Genomic DNA, 27,990 nt, shown 5'->3' on the forward strand with positions numbered 1-27,990 from the left:
AGTTGGTTTAAAGCTCAACATTCAGAAAACAAAGATCATGACATCTGGTCCCATCACTTCATGGCAAATAGATGGGGAAACAGTGGAAACAGTGTCAGACTTTATTTTGGGGGGCTCCAAAATCACTGCAGATGGTGACTGCAGCCATGAAATTAAAAGACGCTTACTCCTTGGAAGGAAAGTTATGACCAACCTAGATAGCATATTCAAAAGCAGAGACATTACTTTGCCAACAAGGTCCGTCTAGTCAGGGCTATGGTTTTTCCAGTGGTCATGTATGGATGTGAGGGTTGGACTGTGAAGAAAGCTGAGTGCCAAAGATTGGATGCTTTTGAACTGTGGTGTTGGAGAAGACTCTTGAGAGTCCCTTGGACTGCATGGAGATCCAACCAGTCCATTCTAAAGGAGATCAGCCCTGGGTGTTCTTTGGAAGGACTGATGTTGAAGCTGAAACTCCAATACTTTGGCCACCTTATGCGAAGAGTTGACTCATTGGAAAAGACTCTGATGCTGGGAAGGATTGGGGGCAGGAGGAAGAGGGGACGACAGAGGATGAGACGGTTGGATGGCATCACCGACTCGATGGACTTGAGCTTGGGTGAACTCCGGGAGATGGTTATTTACAGGGAGGCCTGGCATGCTGTGATTCATGGGGTCACAAAGAGTCAGGTTCAGACAACTGAGTGACTGAGCTGATCCTCAGTTCAGTTCAGTTCAGTTCCGTCGCTCAGTCATGTCCAACTCTTTGTGACCCAATGACTTGCAGCACGCCAGGCCTCCTTGTCCATCACCAACTCCCAGAGTTCTAGAGTCATGAAAATAAAAACAGGGTCATCTTTGATAGTTGAGTGGTTGAGACTCTGCGATTCCACTCTTGAGGGGCATGGATTCAATCCCTGATCAGGTAACGAAGGTCCTGCATGCTATCCAGTGTGGCCTAAAAAGAAAAAGAAAAACAAAAATAAATAAATGGGACCTAATTAAACTTAAAGATTTTACATAGCAAAGGAAGCCATAATGAAAATGAAAAGACAACCCTCAGAATGAGGGGGTGTTGTGATATTTGCAAAAGATGGGCAGCTAACAAGGGATTAATCTCTAACTGTACAAATAGCTCGTGCTGCTCAGTATCAAACAATGCTGGAGAAAGTATAGAGAAAAGGGAAGACTCCTGCACTGTTGGTGACAGTGTAAATTGGTACGGCTACTATGGAGAACAATATGGGGGTTCCTTTAATAAAATAAAACTACTGTTTGATGCAGTAATCCCACTCCTGGGCATATATTGGGAGAAAACCATTATTTAAAAAGATACATGCACCCCGATGTTCATAGCAGCACTATTTACAATAGTCAAGATGTAGAGGCAGCCCTGAATGTCCATCGACAAAAAACGGATGACGAAGATGCAGTATATACAATGGAATATTTATTACTCAGCCACAGTGAAGAATGAAAAATGGCAACACGGATGGACGTAGAGATTATCATACTAAGTGAAGTAAGTCAGAAAGAAAAGGACAGATGCTATGTAATATCACTTATATATGAAATCTTTAAATGCAAAAATGAACTTACTTAAAAATAGAAACAGATTCTCAAAACAGAAGCTTCTGGTTAACAAAGGGGAAAGGTTGGAGGTGGAGGATATATTAGGAGTTCGGGATTAACATATATATATTACCATATATAAAATAGATAATCAGAAGGGAACTATTACATAGTGTAGGGAACTCAGTATTCTATAATAACCTAAATGGGAAAATAGTCTGAAAAAGAATAGTTAGATACATGTATGTATGTATTACTGAATCACTTTGCTATACACCAGAATCTAACACAACATTGTAAATCAATTATATTCCAGTATAAAATTAAAAATTTTAAATAATTTCAATATTTTGAGCCCTTTTTGGAACTGAAGTCTGTCATTGTCTTAAAAATGGTGAAATCATTTTGCCAGAAAAAATTAAATTGCAGGAATAAATTCCTTACTTAGGTACGGATAATATTTCACCTGTAATATTTCATTCATTTTCAGTCAGTAAAATACCTATTGAGAACATGCTCTGTGTCATACACTATTCTTGGGAGTAGGAATGAAACTGAGCAAAACCAATCAAATTTGAACCTTCACAGTGCTTACATAATAGTATAGGGAGATAATGAAGAAGGTTAATGAGTAAAATACTTGGTATGTTAAATGATAACAGGGAGCTATGGAGGTAGAATACTTTGGGGGAAAGAGATGGTAAAATTTTAGATTGGGAAGGGGGATGTCAAAAAAGGAGTCACTGAAAAGGTGATACTTGAATAAGAACTGAAGAATCTGAGAGAATAAGCCATGCAGGTATGTTGAGAATTTTAGCTTTTAATATGAATAAGGTGATGTGACCTTAAAGAGCTTTTATTATTCTCTTGATATGATTCCCTTACTATTCTTATTTCTGTCCTTGATTTTCTTCTGGTCTCCATACTGTGGCCAATGAGATCACGTTAAAACAAGTGGCATGGTGACATTGTTTAGTAAGTAGCCTCCAGTTAAAAAAAAAAAAAAAATAAAGTGAGGGCTTTAGCCATTTTGGTGAAAAACAAAAACTGTTCCTCCTTAGGCTGGAGGGCATGGAATCAAACTATAGGTGGGAGGATTGGTCTTACCTTAAAATAGTGTCTCTCTTTTAACAGGTATGGGTTTACAGGTCTAATGATGTAAAGAGCTTCTGTCTCACGACTTCTGTTTTCTGTCTGAAATTGAAGACAGGATCATCTGAAAATGGGGACATGGCCGAAAGATTAGAGTATTGAGGAGAGTGAAAAGGAGTGAAATAGCTGTTGCTAGAAGAAAAAACAGTAAGGTTACTGGATGGTATTGAGTTTTTCTTTCTGTATCCTCAGTAGCTGACACAGAGCTCTGCTTATGGTACGTGCATTGTGCCTGTTTATTGTGAATTAATTTTGAATGTATGACACGATTAGATTTGCGTTGCTCTGCTATCATTTGTTGCTTAAGCTCTAATTGACCATCTTGCAAAATGGTCAGTGTATTTTACTCAGGTTGATATACTAAGTGAGGAGAAATGGTTTGAAAGATACTTAGCAGTACCATTTTCAAAAGAGCTATATACAGGAACTTACTTCTCTGGTGGTTCAATGGCTGAGAATCCTGCTCTCAGTGCAGGGACCCCAGGCCCAATCCCTCGTCAGGGAACTAGATTTCATGTGCTGCAACCAATACCCGGTGCAGCGAAATAAATAAATATTAAAAAAGAAACAAAATAAGTTCTGTATGTATCTCATTTTAATGACATATGTAATTAAAAGGTACATAGGTAGTTTTAATGACAACTCACCAGGCTTCCCTGGGGCTCAAATGGTAAAGAATCCACCTGCAATGCAGGAGACCTGGGTCCGATTCCTAGGTTAGGAAGATCCCCTGGAGGAGAGCATGGCAACCCACTCCAGTATTCTTGCCTGGAGAATCCCATGGACAGAGGGGCCTGGTGGGCTACAGTCCATGGGGTCACGAAGAGTCAGACTCAACTGAGTGACTGAGCACAGCACCATGAATGGGAATAGTGTAACCAGCTATACTTGATTTGTGCAGGACTGTCTCAGTTTTAACACAGCAAGTCTCAGGTCCTAGAAAACCCCTCAGTCCTAGTTAAACCAGAAAGTGTGGTGACCCAAAATTGGGTTGCTTATCATTTATCTGATTATAAACATAGTACATGTTCACTGTGGAAAGCTTGGGGAAGTATAAACAAAAAAAGTAAAAATTAGTGTCGCATGACCAAATGACAGCACCACTGCAGTCTCCTTCTTTCCAGTCTTCATTTTAGGCACAGTTGCTTATTTGTGTATTTATTAGAGTTGATATGATAAATACAGTTTTATATCCAACTTTTAAAAGTACATATATTTATGTATTTATTTGGCTACATTGGGTCTTCCTAACTACACTTGGCATCTTTTGTTGTGGCCTGAGGGCTTAGTTTCTCCACAGCATGTGGGATCTTGGTTCCCCAGCCTAGGATCAAACCTGCCTCCCTTGCGTTGTAAGGTGGATTCTTAACCACTGGACCAGGCAAGTCCAGTGTCCTACTCTTGTACTTACCATTCTACTTTGAGAACGTTCCCATGGCTTTAAAAACTCTAAAGAACAAAGTTTGAAGTATGAATTAAGCGCTTAACAAATATTTATTATTGACTGGTTATACTAGTTTATACTAACACCACCAGTGTTTGAACACATTCTTTCACCATATTTTTAGAAACTTTGAATGTTATCATAAATAGGAACTTTGCTGGTTGGTTTGACTAAAATCATATTGCTTTTTAAAGTTTAATTTCTTTGATTCAAGTAGAGTTTGAACATTTAATCTTTTATGAATTGCCTGATCATATCATGGCTTATTTTCTTCTAGGACTTTTTAGCTTTTTCTTGTATTTTACCTAGTCTTTAAGTAAGTATATTTCTTAAATCTTTCTTCAGTGCAGTATTCCTTAGTATCTGTTAACTGTTATCTAAGGGAATGCCAAAGAATGCTCAGACTACAGCACAATTGCACTCATCTCACACGCTAGTAAAGTAATGCTCAAAATTCTCCAAGCCAGGCTTCAGCAATATGTGAACTGTGAACTTCCTGATGTTCAAGCTGGTTTTAGAAAAGGCAGAGGAACCAGAGACCAAATTGCCAACATTGGATGGGATCATCGAAAAAGCAATAGAGTTCCAGAAAAACATCTATTTCTGCTTGATTGACTATGCCAAAGCCTTTGACTGTGTGGCTCACAAGGAACTGTGGAAAATTCTTCAAGAGATGGGAATACCAGACCACCTGACCTGCCTCTTGAGAAACCTATATGCAGGTCAGGAAGCAACAGAACTGGACATAGAACAACAGACTGGTTCCAAATAAGAAAAGGAGTACGTCAAGGCTATATATTGTCACCCTGCTTATTTAACTTCTATGCAGAGTACATCATGAGAAACGCTGGGCTGGAAGAAGCACAAGCTGAAATCAAGATTGTCGGGAGAAATATCAATAACCTCAGATATGCAAATGACACCACCCTGATGGCAGAAAGTGAAGAGGAACAAAAAGTCTCTTGATGAAAGTGAAAGAGGAGAGTAAAAAAGTTGGCTTAAAGCTCAACGTTCAGAAAATGAAGATCATGGCATCCGGTCCCATCACTTCATGGCAAATAGATGGGGAAACAGTGGAAACAGTGTCAGACTTTATTTTGGGGGGCTCCAAAATCACTGCAGATGGTGATTGCAGCCATGAAATTAAAAGATGCTTACTCCTTGGAAGGAAAGTTATGACCAACCTAGATAGTATATTCAAAAGCAGAGACATTACTTAGCCAACAAAGGTCCGTCTAGTCAAGGCTATGGTTTTTCCAGTGGTCATGTATGGATGTGAGGGTTGGACTGTGAAGAAAGCTGAGTGCCGAAGAATGGATGCTTTTGAACTGTGGTGTTAGAGAAGACTTGAGGGTCCCTTGGACTGTAAGGAGATCCAACCAGTCCATTCTGAAGGAGATCAGCCCTGGGATTTCTTTGGAAGGAATGATGCTAAAGCTGAAACTCCAGTAATTTGGCCACCTCATGCGACGAGTTGACTCATTGGAAAAGACTGATGCTGGGAGGGATTGTGGGCAGGAGGAGAAGGGGACGACAGAGGATGAGATGGCTGGATGGCATCACTGACTCGATGCATGTGAGTCTGAGTGAACTCCCGGAGTTGGTGTTGGGCACGGAGGCCTGGTGTGCTGTGATTCATGGGGTCGCAAAGAGTCGGACACGACTGAGCGACTGAACTGACTTGATCTGAACTGAAATGTTATGTTCTTCCCAAATCTCACTGTGTAAGTTGGTCAGGTAAACTTTGAAGGATTTGAAATTAAATATTATCCTATAATCTACTTTAAAGACTTGCTGTTTATAAAGGTTACATCTTAGAATGTTTTGATATAATTTATCAACATTTAGTCCAGAATTTGTTGCCATTTCAGTTGTGTTCAATACATTCAGGAGGTGTTTGAGTGTCTTACTGCAAGTAAAAATTCATGATTCTTCACAGAGTAATATTCATCACACTAGTAAGGCAGACATTTATAAACCAACAGTTGTAGTTCTGGGCAATTATTAATGCTATAAAAGCCTATATAAAGCAAGACACAAATGCAGAAGAAGATACAGTGGTTAATTCTTTGTAGGGGAAACACTCAGGTAAAACTAAAATGGAGTAGCATTTGAGCTTGAAGGATGTAAGATTTTCCCAATAACATATATAATAATAGATCCAACCAGTCCATTCTGAAGGAGATCAGCCCTGGGATTTCTTTGGAGGGAATGATGCTAAAGCTGAAACTCCAGTACTTTGGCCACCTCATGCGAAGACCTGACTCATTGGAAAAGACTCTAATGCTGGGAGGGATTGGCGGCAGGAGAAGAAGGGGACAACAGAGGATGAGATGGCTGGATGGCATCACTGACTCGATGGACGTGAGTCTGAGTGAACTCCAGGAGTTGGTGATGGACAGGGAGGCCTGGTGTGCTGCCATTCATGGGGTCACAAAGAGTCGAACTCGACTAAGCGACTGAGCAGAACAATAGCAATACCAACATTGAGTGCACCCTTCTATAATCATTAACAACCCTAGAAGTTAGTTATTTCACATTTTAATTATTTTTCAAAATGGGAAAATATGAATGAGGAGGTAAAGAAAAATAGAAATGGCCTTCTAGGCAGTGTTGAGTGGTTAAAAATTGATTGCTTAAGGGAATTTTCTGATGTAACTAAAGGTTGTCGTAAGAAGGAGCCAAATAATGTATTTTTGTCATCATAATGACTGCCAAACCATACTGTGTAAAGTGGTTTTCAGGCTTCATTTTTTAAAAACCCTCACAGCACTTCCTTGAGTTAGGTATTCTGACTTCATTTTTAAAGAATCCAAAGAAACTTAGATTAAGACAGTTATCCCAAGGTATCATACCTGGCCAATATGTATATGTAAGTAGCAAGCAAGCTTTTAAGTTTTATCTGGCTCATAATCTTAATTTTTAATGAAATATTTAAATAAACACATGATAATATGAAATACTTAAATATTACTAAAATTTGCTTTTAATTTTTAAAAACTTATAGAACAGTTAAACATTTCCCTTACCCTTCATTTTCCATTCCATTCCCCCTACACTTATTGTCTAAGCAGTGCCACAATCCTGTGAATCATGTAAATTTGCTATACATGTTTGTGGCCACATCAGCATATAGCATTATCTTATGCATTTCAGAACCTCTACAAGTACTATCATACAACCTCTCCTTTAGCATATTGCTATTTCACTCATCTTTCTGTTTTTGAGATTTATCCATATTGATCTTTATAAATTCATTTCTTTTTTTTTCTCTGTAGTGATTATTCATTTTTCTGTTTCAGAGATATTATTTCTCATTTTCCTCTTTTATATCAGTGCTACAGCAAATATTCATGTACATATTTCTGTTTAGTTTTATGTAAGTTTACTTTCTTTGAGTAGAATTGCTAAACTGTAGAGTATATTTCTTCAGGCTTTAGAGTAGATATTTCCTACTTGCTCTTTACAGTGTTTATGTTAATTTATACTCACTATAAGTAGATAACGTTAGAGCAGAATCTGAAATCACTATGCTGTTTAAAAATTTCTCAAGTCTTGTCTTACAAGAAGAGAATTATAAGGAAATTAGAGCATCAGAGATTAGTTATTCCTTATCACTGAATAGATGACATTAAATGATACAGATTAATTTTGTTGAGTATGGGAAAGAGCAAGTAGTAGGAAGCAAGAGTAAGAGGAAAGGAAATCAGACAGGGTTGTATTTGGCTACATGTTTTTTCAAATGGAATTTTTTTTCTTTTTTTTTTTTTAATTAAGAGATTTAAAAAAATTCTGTAGTGCTTTACAATTTTCAAAAGTTTAACACACATGACAGAGAAGGCAATGGCACCCCACTCCAGTACTCTTGCCTCGAAAATCCCATGGACGGAGGAGCCTGGTAGGCTGCAGTCCATGGGGTCACTAAGAGTCGGACACGACTGAGCGACTTCACTTTCACTTTTCACTTTCATGCGTTGGAGAAGGAAATGGCAACCCACTCCAGTGTTCTTGCCTGGGGACGTCTCGCCCAGGGACGGGGGAGCCTGGTGGGCTGCCGTCTATGGGGTCGCACAGAGTCGGACACAACTAAAGCGACTTAGCAGCAGTAGCAACACACATGACTTCATATAATCCTATAATACTTTTTTTCTGCTCTATCCCTGTTGTACCACCCCGCATTCCTCCCCCCACTGGTACACTGATTTGTTCTCTTCCTCTGTGAGTCTGTTTCTTTGTTTTATTCAGTAGTCTGTTGTATTTTTTTAGATTCTACGTAAGGGATAATCATGCAGTATTTGTCTCTCTCTGTCTGACTTACTTCATTTAGCATAATGCCCTCCGAGTCCATCCATGTTGCTGCAAATGGCAAGCTTTTATTCTTTTTTATGGCTAAGTAGTAAATGGCAACCCACTCCAGTACTCTTGCCTGGAAAATCCCATGGACGAAGGAGCCTGGTAGGCTACAATCCCTGGGGTCTCGAAGAGTCGGGCACAACTGAGCGACTTCACTTTCACTTTGCACTCTCATGCATTGGAGAAGGAAATGGCATCCCACTCCAGTATTCTTGCCTGGAGTATCCCAGGGACAGAGGAGCTTGGTGGCTGCTGTCTGTGGGGTCACACAGGATCGGACATGACTGAAGCAACTTAGCAGTAGCAGCAGCAGTATTCATTATATATATTTACATTTTTATACATTTCATCTATTGATGGACACTTAGGATGCTTCCGTACCTTGGCAGTTATAAATAGTGCTGCTATGAACATTGGGTTCATGAGTCTTTTCAGATTAATGTTTCTTTCAGATACATACCCAAGAGTGGAATTGTTGGGTCATACGAAATGTCTGGGCCTCCCAGGTGGCTCAGTGGTAATGAATCCTCCTGCTAACGCAGGAGATATGGGTTCAGTCCACGTGTCAGAAAGATCCCCTGGAGGAGGAAATGGCAACCCACTTCAGTATTCATGCCAGGACAATCTCATGGACAGAGGATCCTGGCGGGCTACAGTTCATGGGGTTGCAGAGTTGCATATGACTGAACAACTGAGCACACATAGTATTTCTACTTTTAGTTTTTTGAGAAACCTCCAAACTGTTTTCCAGAGTGACTGCACCAGTTTACTTAGCCACCAGTAGCATAGGACACTTCCCTTTTCTTCATGTCCTCACCAGCTTTTGTTATTTGTATTCCTTTTGATGATGTCCATTCTGACACGTGTGAGGTAAATTTTTTTCTTATAATAAAAAGTCATGTGGTAAGCACTCTGGTCTGGTTAAGCAGCTCCATAAAGCCGTCAAGTAGCCTTCCTAGTCTGCCATCCTTAGCATGTGGCTTTGATTGTTCCCTTTTCAGGTATTGTGTGCAGGCTCTGGACAGAAAGAAGGGGAAAGGGCAGAAGGCATAGGTCAACTGAACCCTGTAAGTCTTACCCAGTAGATTTCTTTATGCATCTCATTAGCCAGAATTGGTTCAAATGACCTTTAGCTTTAAGGTTTCTGAAGAGGCAAGTACTTTCCTGAACAAAATCAGAATTCTAGTAGTAAGAAAGAAGATAGATACTGGATAGGCAACTAGCAATGTCCTTCACTGTAATTTACATGAACATTCAATGTTTCATTACATAGTGATTCTGGTTGGGACGGGTGGGAGAGCACATAACAGGTGATTAGTAAATATTTGTTGAGTAAATGAATGAATGTGCTTTAGAAACCCGCAATAGGTAACAGCTGTCTTGAATCCCTTCAAGTTTGTCAAGCAACATTGCTTCTGCATTGTGATTTTGGAGGTGAATTTTTCCTTGAGTATTGTTGCTTCAAATTTCATGTCTCTTAAACTCATTTGCATCTTCCTTTACAGTTTGCTTTTCACAAAACTTTGTTGAAAATGCTTATATAACTAAATGACCTTCTTACCAATTATGATAGTGCTTAAAGTTTCGTTCTGTGTCCTAGTTTTCCTGTCTTCAGCTTTAAGGATACACCCATGTGATCTATAGGAGCTACAGTTGTCATTGTTGTCATGTTTTTCTCTTGTAAGAGCTAAGCCAACAAATATTGAATATTTTGGGACTAAGAGAAAGACAAGCCAGTGAAGAATAATTATTGAGGTCACTTAGTCAGCTTCTTTGTTTGTACATGAAGAAGTGAGGATCACTGAGTTTGTAAGATATTCAGAGATACACCACTAGCTGAATTAGGATTACCGAACCTAGGAGTCTCAACCTAATGTTACTCTTCATTTTATTTTGTCATGTTATTCAGATCAGAATCAGTTTAAAGGACTTAATCATTCACCTCCCCAAAAGCAAAGTGCCATTTTGCCTTTGGTGAGAATCACAGTGAGATCCTGAGTTGCTTTTTGAACCAAATCTATTAAAAAAAAATTAAATTGTGTCCTATATTTCTGTATACTCTTTGTATTAAGCTAAAGTTATTGATAAAGCTGGTAATCTATATATTAATTGTTATCCAAGATATTTCTTGAATTTTCTGATACACTAACCAATGTCAATGCATAGGAATTTACTGAACTTGCTTAATAAGTGGGAGACAGAGACATTCAGACTAGATCATTCCTGCCATGTCTTTAATTTTCGTAGTGACATACATATTTTTTAATTAACGTATGACCATGTAAAGAGGGCGGAACAGTACTCTAATTTCAGGTTCTCAGTGGTTATCAGCAGTTCTTGAACTTTTTCACTTGCAGTTATGATTGAACGTAAACAAAATGGGTGATTTGTAATAAAAATACTTCTTAGAAGTAATACTGAATTCTCAGTTTAAAGAAGTCTTTATCTCACTTCTCTCCATTACATTTTATTCCCATGAAAACTTTGAAACTGTCTGCTATATCAACTTGGCAGGAATCTGTTCAGAAAAAAATTTTTAATTCCTATCTTGGTAAAAATTCATTTAAAATCAAAGTTTTCCCATGGCAAGGGTTCAGTTCAGTTCAGTCGCTCAGTCGTGTCCGACTCTTTGCGACCCCATGAATCACAGCACGCCAGGCCTCCCTGCCCAACACCAACTCCCAGAGTTCACTCAGACTCACGTCCATTGAGTCGGTGATGCTATCTAGCCATCTCATCCTCTGTCGTCTCCTTCTCCTCCTGCCCCCAATCCCTCCCAGCATCAGAGTCTTTTCCAGTGAGTCAGTTCGTCGCATGAGGTGGCCAAAGTACTGGAGTTTCAGCTTCAGCATCATTCCTTCCAAATAAATCCCAGGGCTGATCTCCTTCAGAATGGACTGGTTGGATCTCCTTGCAGTCCAAGGGACTCTCAAGAGTCTTCTCCAACACCACAGTTCAAAAGCATCCATTCTTCGGCACTCAGCTTTCTTCACAGTCCAACTCTTACATCCATACATGACTACTCGAAAGACTATAGCCTTGACTAGATGGACCTCTGTTGGCAACGTAATATCTCTGCTTTTGAATATACTATCTAGATTGGTCATAACTTTCCTTCCAAGGAGTAAGCATCTTTTAATTTCATGGCTGCAGTCACCGTCTGCAGTAAGTCTGACACTGTTTCCACTGTTTCCCCATCTATTGCCATGAAGTAATGGGACCAGATGCCATGATCTTCGTTTTCTGAATGTTGAGCTTTAAGCCAACTTTTTCACTCTCTTCTTTCACTTTCATCAAGAAGGTTTTTAGTTCCTCTTTACTTTCTGCCATAAGGGTGGTGTCATTTGCATATCTGAGGTTATTGATATTTCTCCCGGCTATCTTGATTCCAGCTTGTGCTTCTTCCAACCCAGCGTTTCTCATGATGTACTCTGCATAGAAATTAAATAAGCAGGTTGACAATATACAGCCTTGACATACTCCTTTTCCTATTTGGAACCAGTCTGTTGTTCCATGTCCAGTTCTAACTGTTGCTTCCTGACCTGCATATAGGTTTCTCAAGAGGCAGGTCAAGTGGTCTGGTATTCCCATCTCTTTCAGAATTTTCCACAGTTACTTGTTATTCACATAGTCAAAAGCTTTGGCATAGTCAGTAAAGCAGAAATAGATGTTCTGGAACTCTCTTGCTTTTTTGATGATCCATCCGATGTTGGCAATTTGATCTCTGGTTCCTCTGCCTTTTCTAAAACCAGCTTGAACATCTGGAATTTCACAGTTCACATATTGCTGAAGCCTGGCTTGGAGAATTTTGAGCATTACCTTACTAGTGTGTGAGATGAGTGCAATTGTGCAGAAGTTTGAGCATTCTTTGGCATTGCCTTTCTTTGGGATTGGAATGAAAAGTGACCTTTTCCAGTCCTGTGGCTACTGCTGAGTTTTCCAAATTTGCTGGCATATCGAATGCAGCACTTTCACAGCATCATCTTTCAGGATTTGAAAGAGCTCAACTGGAATTCCATCACCTCCACTAACTTTGTTCGTAGTGATGCTTTCTAAGGCCCACTTGACTTCACATTCCAGGATGTCTGGCTCTAGGTGAGTGATCACACCATCGTGATGATCTGGGTCGTGAAGCTCTTTTTTGTACAGTTCTTGTGTGTATTCTTGCCACTTCTTAATATCTTCTGCTTCTGTTTAGGTCCATAACAGAACCATTTAGGTCCATAAGAAGGACCATTTCTGTCGTTTATCAAGCCCATCTTTGCATGAAATGTTCTCTTGGTATCTCTAATTTTCTTGAAGAGCTCTGTAGTCTTTCCCATTCTGTTGTTTTCCTCTAATTCTTTGCATTGATCACTGAGGAAGGCTTTCTTATCTGTCCTTGCTATTCTTATAGGTAAAATTAGTACTTAATGAATTCTGAAAACATGGCTCAGATTCCCTTAGCACAATTTTAAAACATATATGCCTTGTCCGTAATCTCATTCAAAGATTATGGTATATACTAAATATGACTTTCGTTATACTTAAATTTGCACTGGTAGGTACTCTGTAAAAGTTGTAAATATTAGCCAGTAAGGTAAAAAGAGGAGTTAACAGGTAAACATAGTTTCTTTGTAATATATTACATTCTGAAATGTTTATTGATGGCATTTGATAAAGTAAATTGTAATATAATCACAGTAAGGAGTGTTACACAGTTAAGACCAATTCTCTGAAGACATTTCATAAATGTCATAAGAAAATGCTAATGTTTCAGTGAGGACAATGGGGCAGCATGATTCCAACTTTGTCAAAAACACATAAAACTAGAAGTAACCTCAAATAAAATACTAATTGTAGGTATTCAGATTGTGGGCATATTTTCCTTTTTGTGTACAGAATTGTTACTTTTGTAACCTGATTAAAACATAAAACATTTCCACACTGCCTTTTTCATGTTTTCTCAATGAAATGAAGTGCTCTATAACTTGTAGAGAACAGTTGTCAGTTTTTAAAACAAATATGGTCTTTTGGAAATGTTTTATTATGATGTATTCTTAGTTTCATGGTTTTGAGCCATCACTTGAGCTTGAATAAATTATTTGAGCTGTATAAATGTTTGCATTTCATTGAGAGCATTGAAGTTAAAAGTATAAAGCAGAAATCTTTCTAAATGACAGTTTTTTAATGTCTAAACGTTGTACTTCCGAGCTTGGTATTTTCTTTACTGTCTGCTTTCATCTTTTATTGTCAAATGTCCCGTGACAATAGCCATCTCTTCTAAGAGAGAAACTTCAAATGGAAATATTTTTTATGTTATGCCTTATACATTTCATATACTTGAATGCTTAGATTCATGTAAACTTTTTCTTATTTTTAGAGGAACAGAAAGGAAGTGCAAAAACGAAAAGTGAAGAGCGGCCAATAGATTCAGAAAAATGTTCTACACCCAGTCCTCTAGAAGGGACTACTGTGAAAATAGAAAAAGAAGGTGAAAAGGAACTTGGAAAATTGCCAGTCATAGTGAAGCTGGAAAAATCTGTGCCAGAAAGCGAAGAAAAAAAGATTATCAAAGAAGAAAGCGATTCCTTCAAGGAAAATGTCAAACCTGTAAAAGTGGAAATGAAAGAATGTAAAGCAGATCCTAGAGATATCAAAGGTAGTGTGGAGAAGTTAGAGCCTGAGAGGCTAGACTTTGTTGGCAATGTTAAATCTTCTCAAGAAATTACTGAAAAGTCTACTGAAGAAACCGAGAAACTTAAAAATGACCAGCAGGCCAAGATTCCACTAAAAAAACGAGAAATTAAACTGAGTGATGATTTTGATAGTCCAATCAAAGGACCTTTGTGTAAATCAGTTACTCCAACAAAAGAGTTTCTGAAAGATGAAATAAAGCAAGAGGAAGAGACTTGTAAAAGGATCTCTACAATCACTGCTTTGGGTCATGAAGGGAAACAGCTGGTAAATGGAGAAGTTAGTGATGAAAAGGTAACTCCACATTTTAAGACAGAACAGATGGAGACAAAGTTTTATGATACAAAGGAAGATAGTTGCAGCCCCTCTAAGGATAGAAGTGTCATCATGGAGGGAAACGGAGCAGAGTCTGTAAATTCTGTCATTGCAAGTGTAAAAATAGGTGATCTTGAGAAAGAAGTGGTCCCTTTAGGGAAAGATACAGATAATTCAATATCAGTCTTAGAGACCCAGAGTCAGAAAGAGCACATAGAGGAAACTGGTCCTTCAGAAATGGAAACCTCTCTTGAGACTGCAGAAATAGCAAAGGATCTCTCTTTAAAAACTGCTTTATCTACCACTGAATCCTATAGTATGAGAGTTGAAGAGACGTCTCCCAAAAGTAAGAAGGATAAGCGCCCACCAGTCCTAGAGTGTCTTGAAAAGTCCAAAAAGACTTTTCTTGATAAGGACACACAAAGATTGAGTCCAATACCGGAGGAGGTTCCAAAGACAACTGTAGAATCATTAAAGGCCAGGTCTCCTGAGGCAGCTGAAACTTATCCATCATCTAACGTGACTGTCCACTGTGAGAAACTAGCCTCAGAAGTTGAGTGTCAGAATACAAGTTCATTTGAAGGTCAGTCCCTGGAGAAAGTAGACCCAGAAATTTTAAAAGTGGATTCTGAATCAACAAAGGTAGAAGTCGATAATCTGGACAATGCCCAGACCTCTGGCACAGGTGATCCTTCTGAGACAAAGGGTTCTATGCAAAAAAGCAAATTGAAATATAAGTTGATTCCTGAAGAAGAAAACACTGCCTCAGAAAACACAGAGATAACCTCAGAAAGGCAGAAAGAAGGCATCAAATTAACAATTAGGATATCTAGTCGGAAAAAGAAGTCAGATTCTCCTCCCAAAATTGTAGAGCCAGAAACCAAGCAAGAGAAGACAGAAAAGGAAGAAGAGAAGACAAACGTTGGGCGTATTTTGAGGAGGTCTCCAAGAATATCTAGACCCACAGCAAAAGTGGCTGAAATCAGAGATCAGAAAGCTGATAAAAAAAGAGGGGAAGAAGATGAAGTAGAAGAAGAGTCAGCAGCTTTGCAAAAGACAGACAAAAAAGAAAATTTGAAAAAAGCAGAGAAGGATACAAATTCTAAAGTAACGAAGGTAAAATTTCTCCTACTCTGAGCTTTAGTTTTTATTAGAAATCTTCGACTTTTAAGTGTTCATAGCTTTTTACTTTTGGCTAAAACAACTCATTCAAAGATAGAACAGCAACAAGAAAAAAAGCCTTTCTTCCTATATCTGAGATGTCTTACTAGTTATCTCCAGACATTAAATTTCAGACTATATCATCTTTTAAACTTTTTCTCTATTATAGGCAGTATAGAAATATATTCTAATTGTAAGTTCTACAAGTAATACTTAACTTGTAACACTTGAAAAATGAAAATTTCTCACAAACACTATTAACGGTTTGGGCTGCATCTTTTTTGGTCTTTTTTCCATATATTCCTGTCTGTGTTTGTAAATATTTCCCATGCACTTAAAGATAAATTCATTTTTCTGTGAGTTTTTCACTTAACAATGTGTGTCTGAGCACTTTCCATATCAGTAGATAGAGTCTGCTTTCAGTTATTGATGGCCACATAGTGTTCCATAGTGTGGATGTGCCTCAGTTTCTTTAACTGCTCCCTGATTGATTGACATTTAGGTTGTTCCCAATTTTTCACTATTACAGGCAATGCTGCATTGAAGATCCTTTTGGACATGAGTGAGTATTTCTTTAGAATAGAATCCTAGAATTGGAATTACTGGGTCAAGGGACATATGTATTTTAAGTTTTGATAACTTTTGCTTCTTTACTTTCCAAAAGGCCCCATTAATGTACCCTCTCATTGCCAGTGTTTGAGAGAGACTCTGTTTCCCCATTTCAGTTATTAGTCTTAGAGCTAGATTTTTTTTTTTTCTTCTATGACCTTCTTGTTTTAAGCAAAATCTTATACAAGTCTTTAGCCAGCCTATGGAAAATTTGTTGTAGTTAAAGTGCTACTTAAAAAAAAAAAGTGCTCCTTTTGTTTTTGATTTATTTAAGTGATAACATTGTTCTTAATTGTAAGTGGTCCTTAGTTCCTTAAAATACTAAATTTTTATTTTTAAAAATTTCCTCCCATTGTTAGAGTTATTTTGGTCCTTGGTGAGGACTTAAACTGTAGGAGTGAACTGAAATATGACTTTAAAATATTGTGAAGCCAACCAACAGAAAGCAGTTCCCAACATTATAACGTTAGTCTCTGAATAATGCATTTTTTAAGTTTGTCAGAAATTTTTATGCAGTTGTTATCCATTTCTCTGATATGAGAAATGTTAACAATGTGTGAGAATATAGTCAGTGTTCAATTATAGAGCCTTTGAAAAGTGCATGCCCTTTGACCCAGAATCCTCTTCCAGGAATTTATCCTAACCACAGAGGTTTATGTAAAAATTTTATGTTTGCAAAAATACATTGTTTATGAAGGTGAAAAAATGGAAAACTACCTAAATGTCTGTGTAGTTGTGGATTAGATATAGCTATGTGATGGCATATTATATAAAATATACATACACACACACGATGTTAGAATATTTTATCACTAGGGCAAATATTTAATAAGACAGAATGTTCATTATAATTCTCCCCTCCCAAAAAGTAGAAAAAATAATGGAAATATATACCAAAATTTAATAGTAAGTATATCTGTTGATGAAACTACAGTAATTTTTCTTTTCTTCTTTGTATATTCACTAAATATTCCACGATGCATATGTAATCGGAAGCGTGTTGTTGTATTTTTTACATTGTTACTACATTAAATTGTCCTAATCTTTTATTTTACACAAGGTAAAGCCCAAAGGCAAAGTTCGATGGACTGGTTCTCGAACACGTGGCAGGTGGAAATATTCCAGCAATGATGAAAGTGAAGGGTCTGACAGTGAAAAATCATCTGCAGCCTCAGAAGAGGAGGAAGAAAAGGAAAGTGAAGAAGCCATCCTAGCAGATGATGATGAGCCATGCAAAAAATGCGGCCTTCCAAACCATCCTGAACTAGTGTGTACCTGATCTCTATGGACAGTATGCATATTATTGCCATGCTGTGGTTGTCTGAAACATTATAACTTACCTGGGTTTGATCATGATTTCAATTTTTTGTGTGTAAAATCCTTTCTTTCTATTCTCAGATAATAACCTAATTCTAGGGAGGATTAGGATCTTGCTTTCATTCTACCTAGCTTTGTAGTGATGTTTCCTCCACTTAAGCATGCACTGTTAATCTCATCTCACAGATCAGTTCATTCAAATATTCCTATTCTGGTATTTTGTTTGTTTTTTGTTTTTTCTTTAAAATTTTGTTCTTTCCCTTTAAGTTACTTTATAATGTTATTTCTGAAGTGGCAGCTTTAAATGAGTAAGACCTGAAGGGCTTATTGCCTTTCTGTAAAAACATATGAATAAGTCAAGTAATAACCCAGTAGGGCTGTAAACTTTAGAAATGGGTAGTTGTAAAAAAAAATTTAGAGGATAATTATAGACCAGATATATTCAGAAAAATAGTGACAGATTTACACGGGACTTTCTTATCTGGAAAGTAAGTTCTTCAGTTCAGTTCAGTCGCTCAGTCATGTCCCACTCTTTGTGACCCCATGAATCACAGCATGCCAGGCCTCCCTGTCTATCACCATCTCCCGGAGTTCACTCAGACTCAGGTCCATTGAGTCAGTGATGCCATCCAGCCATCTCATCCTCTGTCATCCCCTTCTCCTCCTGCCCACAATCCCTCCCAGCATCAGAGTCTTTTCCAATGAGTCAGGTCTTCACATGAGGTGGCCAGAGTACTGGAGTTTCAGCTTTAGCATCATTCCTTCCAAAGAAATCCCAGGGCTGATCTCCTTTAGAATGGACTGGTTGGATCTCCTTGCAGTCCAAGGGACTCTCAAGAGTCTTCTCCAACACCACAGTTCAAAAGCATCAATTCTTTGGTGCTCAGCTTTCTTCATAGTCCAACTCTCACATCCATACATGACCACTGGAAAAACCATAGCCTTGACTAGATGGACCTTTGTTGGCAAAGTAATGTCTCTGCTTTTGAATATGCTGTCTAGGTTGGTCATAACTTTCCTTCCAAGGAGTAAGCATCTTTTAATTTCATGGCTGCAGTCACCATCTGCAGTGATTTTGGAGCCCCCCCAAAAAAACCCAGTTCCTCACCTAGATACATATTTTTGTAGTTTATGAGTGCTTCCTAAAGAACCTGTTGAAGAAGTACTCTTGTTATGCCCAGCTGTTCTGTTTTGAATAGATCTGACTTCAAAAGCAAGCTCTACCTATTACGTAGAAAGAGACATAAAGATGCTTCCACATAGGTAGAGTTGTGTAGAGCAGAAACAAGTTATGTAAAGTTGCTCAGAACAGCTCCTGATACTTGTGGGCTGAGGTAAAGCTATTTATTTGTGGTTTAACTTGCAGTTTTCTTCCTAAATGTGAAAATCATATCTGGAAACTAAATTAATCAGTCAAGTTTATCATAGCTCAGTAGTTTCAGAGGGTTTAAGGAAAAGATATAGCTCTGAAAAGAACAGATGTCAAAATTACACTGAGAAGACCCTTCTAACTATTTTTATGATCTTCAAACTAAATTTTTAAGTGGAGAAAGGCAAAGAGAAGATTTGTGATAGTGGTCTTTTCTGCCCTTTAAATCAAGTAAAAATCAACATTTGTGTTCTTTTCCTACCATTACCTTTTTTTTTAATTGAAAGAACATTTTGACTAAGGATAGCATGACAACCCTCTCCAGTATTCTGGAGAATTCCCAGAAACAGAGGAGCCTGGCGGGCTACAGTCCACAGGGTCACAAAGAGTCTGACACAGCTGAGTGACTAGGCACACACTAGGTGATAATAGATGACAATGACAAAGAGGTGTACAGAATTGAGAAGTAAAATGAAGTAAGCAGAAATGACATCCAGGAAGTGGAGAAAGTTGCACCCTTCTTAGAACATACGGAGGATTTTTATTCTATTATCTTACTAACTGCTCTGAAAATCCCATTTGCTGGTTACTGTGCCAAAGCGAATGACATTGGAAACTGAAGATCTGAAATATGGTTAATTTCATATGCTGAATATTTCAGAATAATCTCCAAAATAGAAATCTCAAGCCACTATTGTGTGTTAAGTGGTAGGAGAATGATGCTGAATTAGCTGTGGTCCTTGGGAACTTCCTTGGTGGGCCAGTGGTTAAGAATCCCTTTGCAATGCAAGGAATGAGGGTTCAGACCCTGGTTAGGGAACTAAAATCCTGTAAGCTGTGTGGTATGGCCCAAAAACAAACAAACAAAAAAGACCTGTTAAATTCCTAATTAACTGAGGGTTTTTATTATTATGCTTTATGCAGATAAAGAGTATAATATAGTGTATTTCTTAGTATCATGCTAAGATATATAGAAATGTCTTTATTTTAACTTAAGAGTTACTGAATATTACCCATAGAGATAGGCTGACATTAATCTATGGTTTATTTCAGATCCTTCTGTGTGACTCTTGTGACAGTGGATACCACACTGCCTGCCTTCGCCCTCCTCTAATGATTATTCCAGATGGAGAATGGTTCTGCCCCCCTTGCCAGCATGTATGACAACCCAGCACAGTTCTGGTTTTCCAGTCTCTGCTTTTATATTCAAATTAATATTTCTTGACAGCCACTAAACATTTTAATCTTCAGTTTATAGATATTGCTTATCTCTTCTTTAAATTTCTATAAAAGTAGAGGCTATTGATTAAAAACTACCTTTGTTAGTATCTTATAGGTCTTCCCTTTATTTTTACCCAAAGCAATTCTCAAAGGACCTCTTCTTTTTACAAAATTATAATCTCTGGTTTATTTTTTCTCACATTTGTTAAAGGCACAGCCACCTCTCCCCTCCATGAGGATAATATACAAGGGAAGAAATTAGTTTCTTCCTGTTGTTTATCCCTTTGTTTCATCCTCTTTTTCATTTCTGCCTGCCTTCTTTTGTCAGTTTTATAGATGATGTTATAATCTACGGACCATTATAATGGTACTATGAATAGAATCATGGATTCTGTTTCTCTCATATCTTGATTCGGTGGATTTCTTTTAAAACCTGAAGAGCAGAATATTTTTTTTATTCAAAAGGTCCTTTCCAGTCTCATTTTGCTTTAAAATTTGGAAATTCCCTGGTGGTCCAGTGGTCTGGACTCTGTGCTTCCACTGCAGGGGGCCCAGGTTCAATCCCTGGGCAGGGAACTAAGATGCCACAAGCTGTGCAGCATGGCTCAAAAAAAAAAAAACACCCAAAGATGGTGGTCTTCATTGCATTTTTTTAGTTAAGTGGAATCATTTGGCTTAGCATCACTCTGACAGCTCTATATTGTTCAGCTCTATTTTGACCTATTAACTGTTTGGCATGATTTTGTAAATTTTTTTTCCATTCTCTTAAAAAAAAAAACAGTGATTGGCACCATTATATTTTCTTGTACATGTAACCTTCTTCCTTAAAAATGCCTTGGCATTTAAAAACTTTTTTTAATCACTGTCATGTATATATGTTGAACCAAATGCTATTTTAACCATTAATTACTGCCAGCAGGGTAGATATAGAATATGTTTCACAAAGCTGTAAGTTTCTTTAACGTATGTGTTACTTCAAAGATAGCCTGCCCATCTTCAGTAGAGTGGATGAACTGAAGTGGCATCCTTTATTTAATTATATACAAGGAACATTTCACTGTTTTCTCTGTGGGCCCTTATTAGCTCTCTTAGCACTGTAGCTTTTGCTGATAGGCAAGAGATAAGTGATTGTGGAAAGGTGTTTAAGATGACACTCATCTGCTTTATGTTTTCAGAAACTACTATGTGAAAAATTAGAAGAACAATTACAAGATTTGGATGTTGCCTTAAAGAAGAAGGAGCGTGCTGAACGCAGGTACTGTGATATGTGTGTTAATGTTTCACTTGGGAATTTGACATCAGAATTATCTTCCAGTATAGACTAACGTGTCTGTATAAAGCAGAGATTGGTAAACTCTTACTTGTGGGCCAAATGTGGCCCACTTCTTGTTTTCGTATTGCCACCTAAGAATGGGTCTTTTTTTTGTTGTTTTTAAATGATTAGAAAAAAATAAAAACAAAAGTCATATTTCATGGCACATCAGAATTACATATTCTGATTTCATTGTTCATAAATAACCTTTGCCATGCTCATTGTTTATATGTTATCTGTGACTGCTTTTGCAGGAAAGCTACAGAATTGAGTAGTTGTAACAGAGACCATATAACCCAAGCCTAATATATTATCTGTCCTTTTACAGGAAGTTTGCCAAATCCCTGATCTAAAGTTTTTATCATAACCTACTCTGAATAAGTATTGGCCTGAGTATTGTGGAGGATATGTGTCTAAGTATGTAGAGAGTTCAAGAAAACACAAAGAATTGGTCTACAACTTAGTTTCCCATGGCTTCTCTTTGGGTGGGTAGAATTAACATTGGTGAAATAAAGAGCTTACTGACTGTAAGCAGCGATTCCCTTTTCAGTATGCCCCTGCAGTATGGTCTAAAGCAGTTAGGCTGTGTTCCAAACTGAAGAGAAAAGATGAGTAAAACAAAGCTCTTGCTTACCTGGAGCTTATCTTCTGTGTATGAACCAGTGATGCAGATTAGTAGGCAAATTGAAGTACATTTAGAGCAATATTGGAACATTGTGGAGGAGCGCTGTAGTTCTCCAAGGGTTTGGATTATCAGGGAAGTCCTTGCAACATAAGTAGAGGTGATACAGACTGACATGCAGAGAAAGGATGTTTTAGGCAAAGAGCACAATAAACGCAGAGACAGAGTGTAAATGTGAGAGTAAGAGGGGTGGGGGGGTGAAGCTAAAAACGAAACTGAGGCCAGATTGTGAACAGCTTTGCATAACTGGCTGGGAAATGTGATTATTCTCTAGAGGTGGTGGGGAAACTATCAAAGGAGAGATATGCATAATCAGACTTTTATTTTGGAAAAATATACCCTGGTAACAGCAAGAAGAAGGAATTAGCATTAAGGCCATTGGAATAAAGTCTGTGGGAGTCAGTGAGGTCTGAACTAGATCACTCATCATGATAATAAAGTGGAGAGGCTGAAGAGAATTTTCATAGTCTTAATCAGTAGGACTTGATGCCCATGTATTCATAATATGAGAAAAATCGAAGCAGCGTCTCCTTCATTTGTTGCTACTTTTTTACTGCTATCACATAATATTACCCTAAAAAATTTAGTTTACTTTCAGGCAGTCTGCTCATTCCATAATCCACACATTTTACTCTCTACAAAGGTGAGCATTAAAACTGGGTTCAAGGACTTCCCTGGCGGTCCAGTGGTTAAGACTCAGTGCTCCTAATGCAGGGGACATGGGTTAATCAGTTGTCTAAATACCTTTATATTTAGGAACTCTTACTGATAGTCCTGTATATAGTTATTAAGACTTTTGATGTGCAAATTGCTGTCTTAATTTTTGATGGGCTTCCCTGGTAGCTCAAATGGTAAAGAATCTGCCTGCAATGCAGGAGGCCCAGGTTTGATCTCTGGGTTGGGAAGATCCCCTGGAGAATGGAATGGCAGCCCACTCCAGTATTCTTGCCTGGAGAAGTCCCTGTCCAAGGAGCCTGGTGGGCTATAGTCCATGGGGTTGCAAAGAGTCAGACATGACTGAATGACTAAACACACTAATTTTTGACACTGGAAGAGATTCAATTAAGGATGCTTCAGATTAGTCATAATTAAGTCATAATTAAAAATTGGACTCAGTCTTCCTGAAATCTACCTGCCCTTCTGAGAAATGAGCAGTTTTCTCATGTTCTGAAGCCTATCTGATATAAAATTGTTGATAGCTAATAGGCTTATTCTTTAAGGACATGGAAGAAAATGGATTCTCTCTAAAAGCCAAGAATGTAAGCCACTAAGAATTTGTCTCATACATTGTATCTGTTTGTCCTTTGGAGTCCTGTGATGCTTGTCGGGTTTATATGTGGAAAGATCGGTGAGCATTTACTTTTGCCTCCTATACTTTAGGAAATGCTGCTCTAGTTAAGAAATGCTTTAAATTTTAGAAATTTATATGAAAATGTGTCACAATATTTGTTTACGCTGTTGGTCTCCCATTTACTAGTTCATCTAGTTTCTCTTCTATCCTTGATAATCCTCTTTACTTAAATGTCATCCTTTAAGAGGACATCTGTAATTGTGTGTGCCTTTAGATCACACACTAACTCCTATATGAGAGACCATTCTGACAAGGCAGGTTAACCGAATTGTTACTGTTGTTTGCTAATTTTCCCCCAGAATCTGGTTAACATAGCCTTCATTATTTATAGTTCCTAATGTATGTTTATATTAGAAGCTCTAAATAGCAAAATATGTGTGTTTCTAAAGTAAATAATACATTAATTGTAAATTTCAGGGGACTTCATCTTTTTTAAAAGTGAGCATTTTTATTCATCCAGTTTTAGATCTGTGAAACAATTTCTCTAGCATTCATCCTAACAGTTTGGAGCCTTGCTTACTCCCTGTGTCATAGTGCTAGAGCATCTTTCTCCTTGTTTGTGCTTTTAGTCAACATATATTGAACATTTATTGAGCACCTACTTTATGCCAGGCAATGTAATCAAAATGAGGTATATAGTATATGGCTCTGGTATGATGAAAAAGAAGGATGTGTCAGTGAGTAATTAGTAACTAGCCAGCAACTGTCTATAGAACTGAAACTGTGATGCTTTGTGATGTCCGATGTTTCAGAAGTCCATGCAACTGATTTGTAAAGTCCCTTCCAGGACTTGGTGCCAGAAATTATTGGGAATTCAAATAGCTCTATACTTCCAGAGTACTGTTACTAGTGCTTTGCTAGCACAGAGTTGGGTTTAATCAGGGTTGGCATTTTCCAGGTAATTTAACAGAGGGAAGGAGAGAAAAAGACAAGGAATTTGAAAGTGTATGCAAAGGAGTATTTATAATGATGGACCATGAAGTCTAAGCCAGGTAAGGGGGAAAGTAAGGATACAAAGGGAGTGCCAAAAAGTGAAGAGAGAGTAGGGTCAATGGATAGAGTTTCCACTGGAGTCAGGGAATTGTCAAAATCAGTGTACTAGAAGGAGTCAGCTGGGAAGTGAGTCAGTAGAAACCAGAAAACAGGTTCCTTGAAACAGAAATCTTAGAAGGCGTGTGGTAATAGTAAGGTCTGAGCCCAATATGATCATTAAACTATTTCGTGAGATGGAATGGAAGATGTAACTTTCCCTAAGGTTACTAAGCAAGAAAATTCTTTGAGGAGAAGTCATACTTACCTTTAAGATCTTACTCAGATATTAATATTACCACCTATATAAGGTCTTTCCAGATTTCTCAGCTCTTTAGACAAAAATCTGTTCTTTTTTCACAGTTCCATTATACCTGTTCATATGGAGTACAGTCAGTTGTTAAATAATTGGGAGGGCAAGAACCATGTCTTATTTACCTTTGGATTTCCAAGTCTGATGTAAATCATGACCTAACCTGCAACATGACTATATGTTTTTTCCATTGAGTTGAGAAGAGAAATAATGGACAAGTGAAAATAAAGCTTTTGCAATACAAAAGAGGAAATTGATATCACAGCAAACTTGGTTAGAGACATGTCAGACATTTTTAATAACAGCTGAAGTTTTGACTTATCCATGTAGCCCTCCCTGTTAATTTCAGCTAGTGCTGTTCTTCCTTTCCTGGTTTTTAGTTCATTAACTGTACTGTTTTTTAAAAAAACAAGTTTTGTTTAAAATAATTTTATTATTTTTATATGCCAGTTTTTATTTAATAGCTTCATACATGTGTGCTAAGTTTCAGTTGTGTCCAACTTTTGTGACCCTTTGAGCTGTAGCCCGCCCAGCTCCTCTGTCCATTGGGATTCTCCAGGCAAGAATTCTCGAGGGAATTGCCATGCTGTCCTCCAGGGGATTTTTCAGACCCAGGGATTGAATGTTTGTCTCGGGCATGTCCTGCATTGGCAGTTGGGTTCTTTACCACTGGCACCACCTGGGAAGCCTAATAGTTTCATAACCTGTCTCTAAAAAGACTATAAAATTCTTGTTAGTTAGGGCCCAGAGTTTACAGGGCAGTAAAGGCTGTGTTCTAAAGAACCTACGCAGCTAGATCATTAATGTCCTATGTAGGACATCACAAATGGAAGAGTGGTTACCATTATATTTCTGTTTATTGGATCGTACAGTGGCATGTGGATACAAGAGCTCAGCTGTCCTTGGTGAATGGAATTAACTGTTAGAAAACCAGAGAAAACTACTGTTTTATACAGCAATTTTTGGTGTTTGAATTACAATCAACAAAGGTTTCTTAGAAGGGAAACTCTGGATGTATCTTTACTGTTCATAAATCCACATTTCCTGGAAAAGTCTCAACTGGCTCTGAAGATAAGTTTTTTGTTAAGCATCCTGTGTAGTACAGAGATCTATAACTATGTTGCTGCTTTTCTTCTCTGCAAACAAGAAGTGAATGGGTTTAGAATCTTTCACATACAGTATTGCTGAGAACTTCCAGCATAACAAAGATTCAGTTTGTCCGATCAGAGTTGGCATTTCATCTAATCACTTCATCAGTGAGTCACAGCATGGCTCTTTTCATCAAATTTCCTTGTTTATTTTATTTACAAGGTTTCTATTGCCTGGTATCAATCACTTCTGTAGCTGAGATTTTCATACCTTTAGTTTTGTGCCTGCCACAGATACCTATACTATAAGTTTCATACATATTAACTAATATGTTCATGACCTAGCTTCTGCTATTACCATAAAGTTGTAATTTTTAGTATTACCTATGTTAGTAATATTTTCATAAGTTTTATTTTTGGCAAATCTCACTTTGTATGCTTTTTTTTTTTTTTTTTACTAACACAAGATTTATTAATATCCCTCTGTCAACCATGTACAGGGTAGTTTGATAGAAAACTTTGAAAACAGCCCTTTGAAATAGTCCAGATTAATAGTTCATGTCAAACAAACTTGTATTCTAAATAATTTTAACAAGCCACATTAACATGAAATGCATGAATACAGTATAATATGAAGTAAAATGAAGTTTAAAGAAACAAGTTTTACATTTCATATCTCTAGGGAGTCCTTTAAGCCAGTTAGACAATTCAGAGAAATTACCTATATGCTATTAAAAATAATTACATTAGTATGTTCCAAAGCTACATTTTTATTTCTTTTGTCATTTTTTTTAAAGGAAAGAACGCTTGGTGTATGTGGGTATTAGTATTGAAAACATCATTCCTCCACAAGTAAGTTTCTGGTTTATAGTATTTTTAGACAGGAGACTGCCAAAAGTGTTCTAAAATTTAATTCACTTTGTTATATGAGTGGTTTTAAATATATAATATACCACTATTATTGAAAATGAAGTTTAGCACTTTCAAAAAATCACCCATTTCCCTTATGATTGAAATTATGTGTACAGATAGCCCTAAAATGTAACATTGCATCCGAACTAAGTTTACAGCTCACCCCATGGGGTTAATGTTCTGATTTTTTACCCTATATTGGGTAATTTGTTTTTAGCTTCTTTTTGTGTTGTTTATGTAAAGTGACTAAAAAAGTGGTTCAGGGATATTTGGTTTTTTATTTCCTGCTTTTGGTGATATTTTGTGTTCTTACAGTTTGGTTTCTTTGACGGGATATCATTGTTTTATATTTATTAATCTAATTAGTAATTAAGAAAGGTATGTCATGAGTGAAAATATATGTGACATGGTTTTCATTTGAAGACATTTTCTTCATTTCAAATGCAGTTTCATTCCAGGCTTAATTAAATCACACACTGAAATCACCTGTCTGGTTTTTTTTCCAGAGCACCATGTCCCTTTCTTCTTCTAAATCCATTATTTCATTTATTCAGCATATCTGTTGACTATTTTATGTGTGTTAACTTTAGTTATTAGTAGGTAGACTTCATCATGATTGTTTTAAAAGAGGTAACTATAAACTCACAAAAGCATAAGTTTGATACAGAAGTATTTTCATCCTTTGATCCACCAGTATTATTTTTAATCTCTATAGTGAGTGTTGCCCTGTTTATTCAGTTTTGAGGCGACCGTTTCACTTTTTTTTTTTTTTAACCTTTCACATGTGCTGCCTAGATGGACTTTAGAAAGCTATTAATTCTGAGGAACTTTGTTGTCTCATAATAGCCTGTGTATTTATTATCATATTTTTAAACCAGGAGCCAGATTTTTCGGAAGATCATGAAGAAAAGAAAAAAGATTCGAAAAAATCCAAAGCAAATTTGCTTGAAAGGAGGTCGACAAGAACACGGAAGTGTATAAGTTACAGGTATGAAATCTGTGGAAATGAAAGAGTGGAAACTGGTTTTAAAACAACCTTGATTTTACCGTTACAGTAATCATTAGAAGTTGTATATATATTTCTTAGTCACTGTCTTTAGAATCGGAATTTTAGAGCAGCCAACATCCTCTTCTC

The 27,990-nt window shown here is 37.4% G+C and overlaps 1 protein-coding gene across 1 annotated transcript in view; it reads left to right on the forward strand.

The window, feature by feature from the left end:
• RSF1 (remodeling and spacing factor 1) overlaps nt 1-27,990 on the forward strand; it is a 154,065-nt gene that overhangs the window by 106,415 nt on the left and 19,660 nt on the right. Inside the window, exons 6-11 of the mRNA XM_018042953.1 lie at nt 13,863-15,607; nt 17,322-17,528; nt 20,001-20,105; nt 21,344-21,423; nt 26,741-26,795; nt 27,734-27,843. Of these exons, the coding sequence (XP_017898442.1) occupies nt 13,863-15,607; nt 17,322-17,528; nt 20,001-20,105; nt 21,344-21,423; nt 26,741-26,795; nt 27,734-27,843 (2,302 nt within the window). The remainder of the gene's footprint in view (nt 1-13,862; nt 15,608-17,321; nt 17,529-20,000; nt 20,106-21,343; nt 21,424-26,740; nt 26,796-27,733; nt 27,844-27,990) is intronic.

The sequence above is a fragment of the Capra hircus genome, chromosome 29 (assembly GCF_001704415.2).
Source record: "Capra hircus breed San Clemente chromosome 29, ASM170441v1, whole genome shotgun sequence".
Classification (NCBI taxonomy): Eukaryota; Metazoa; Chordata; class Mammalia; order Artiodactyla; family Bovidae; genus Capra; species Capra hircus.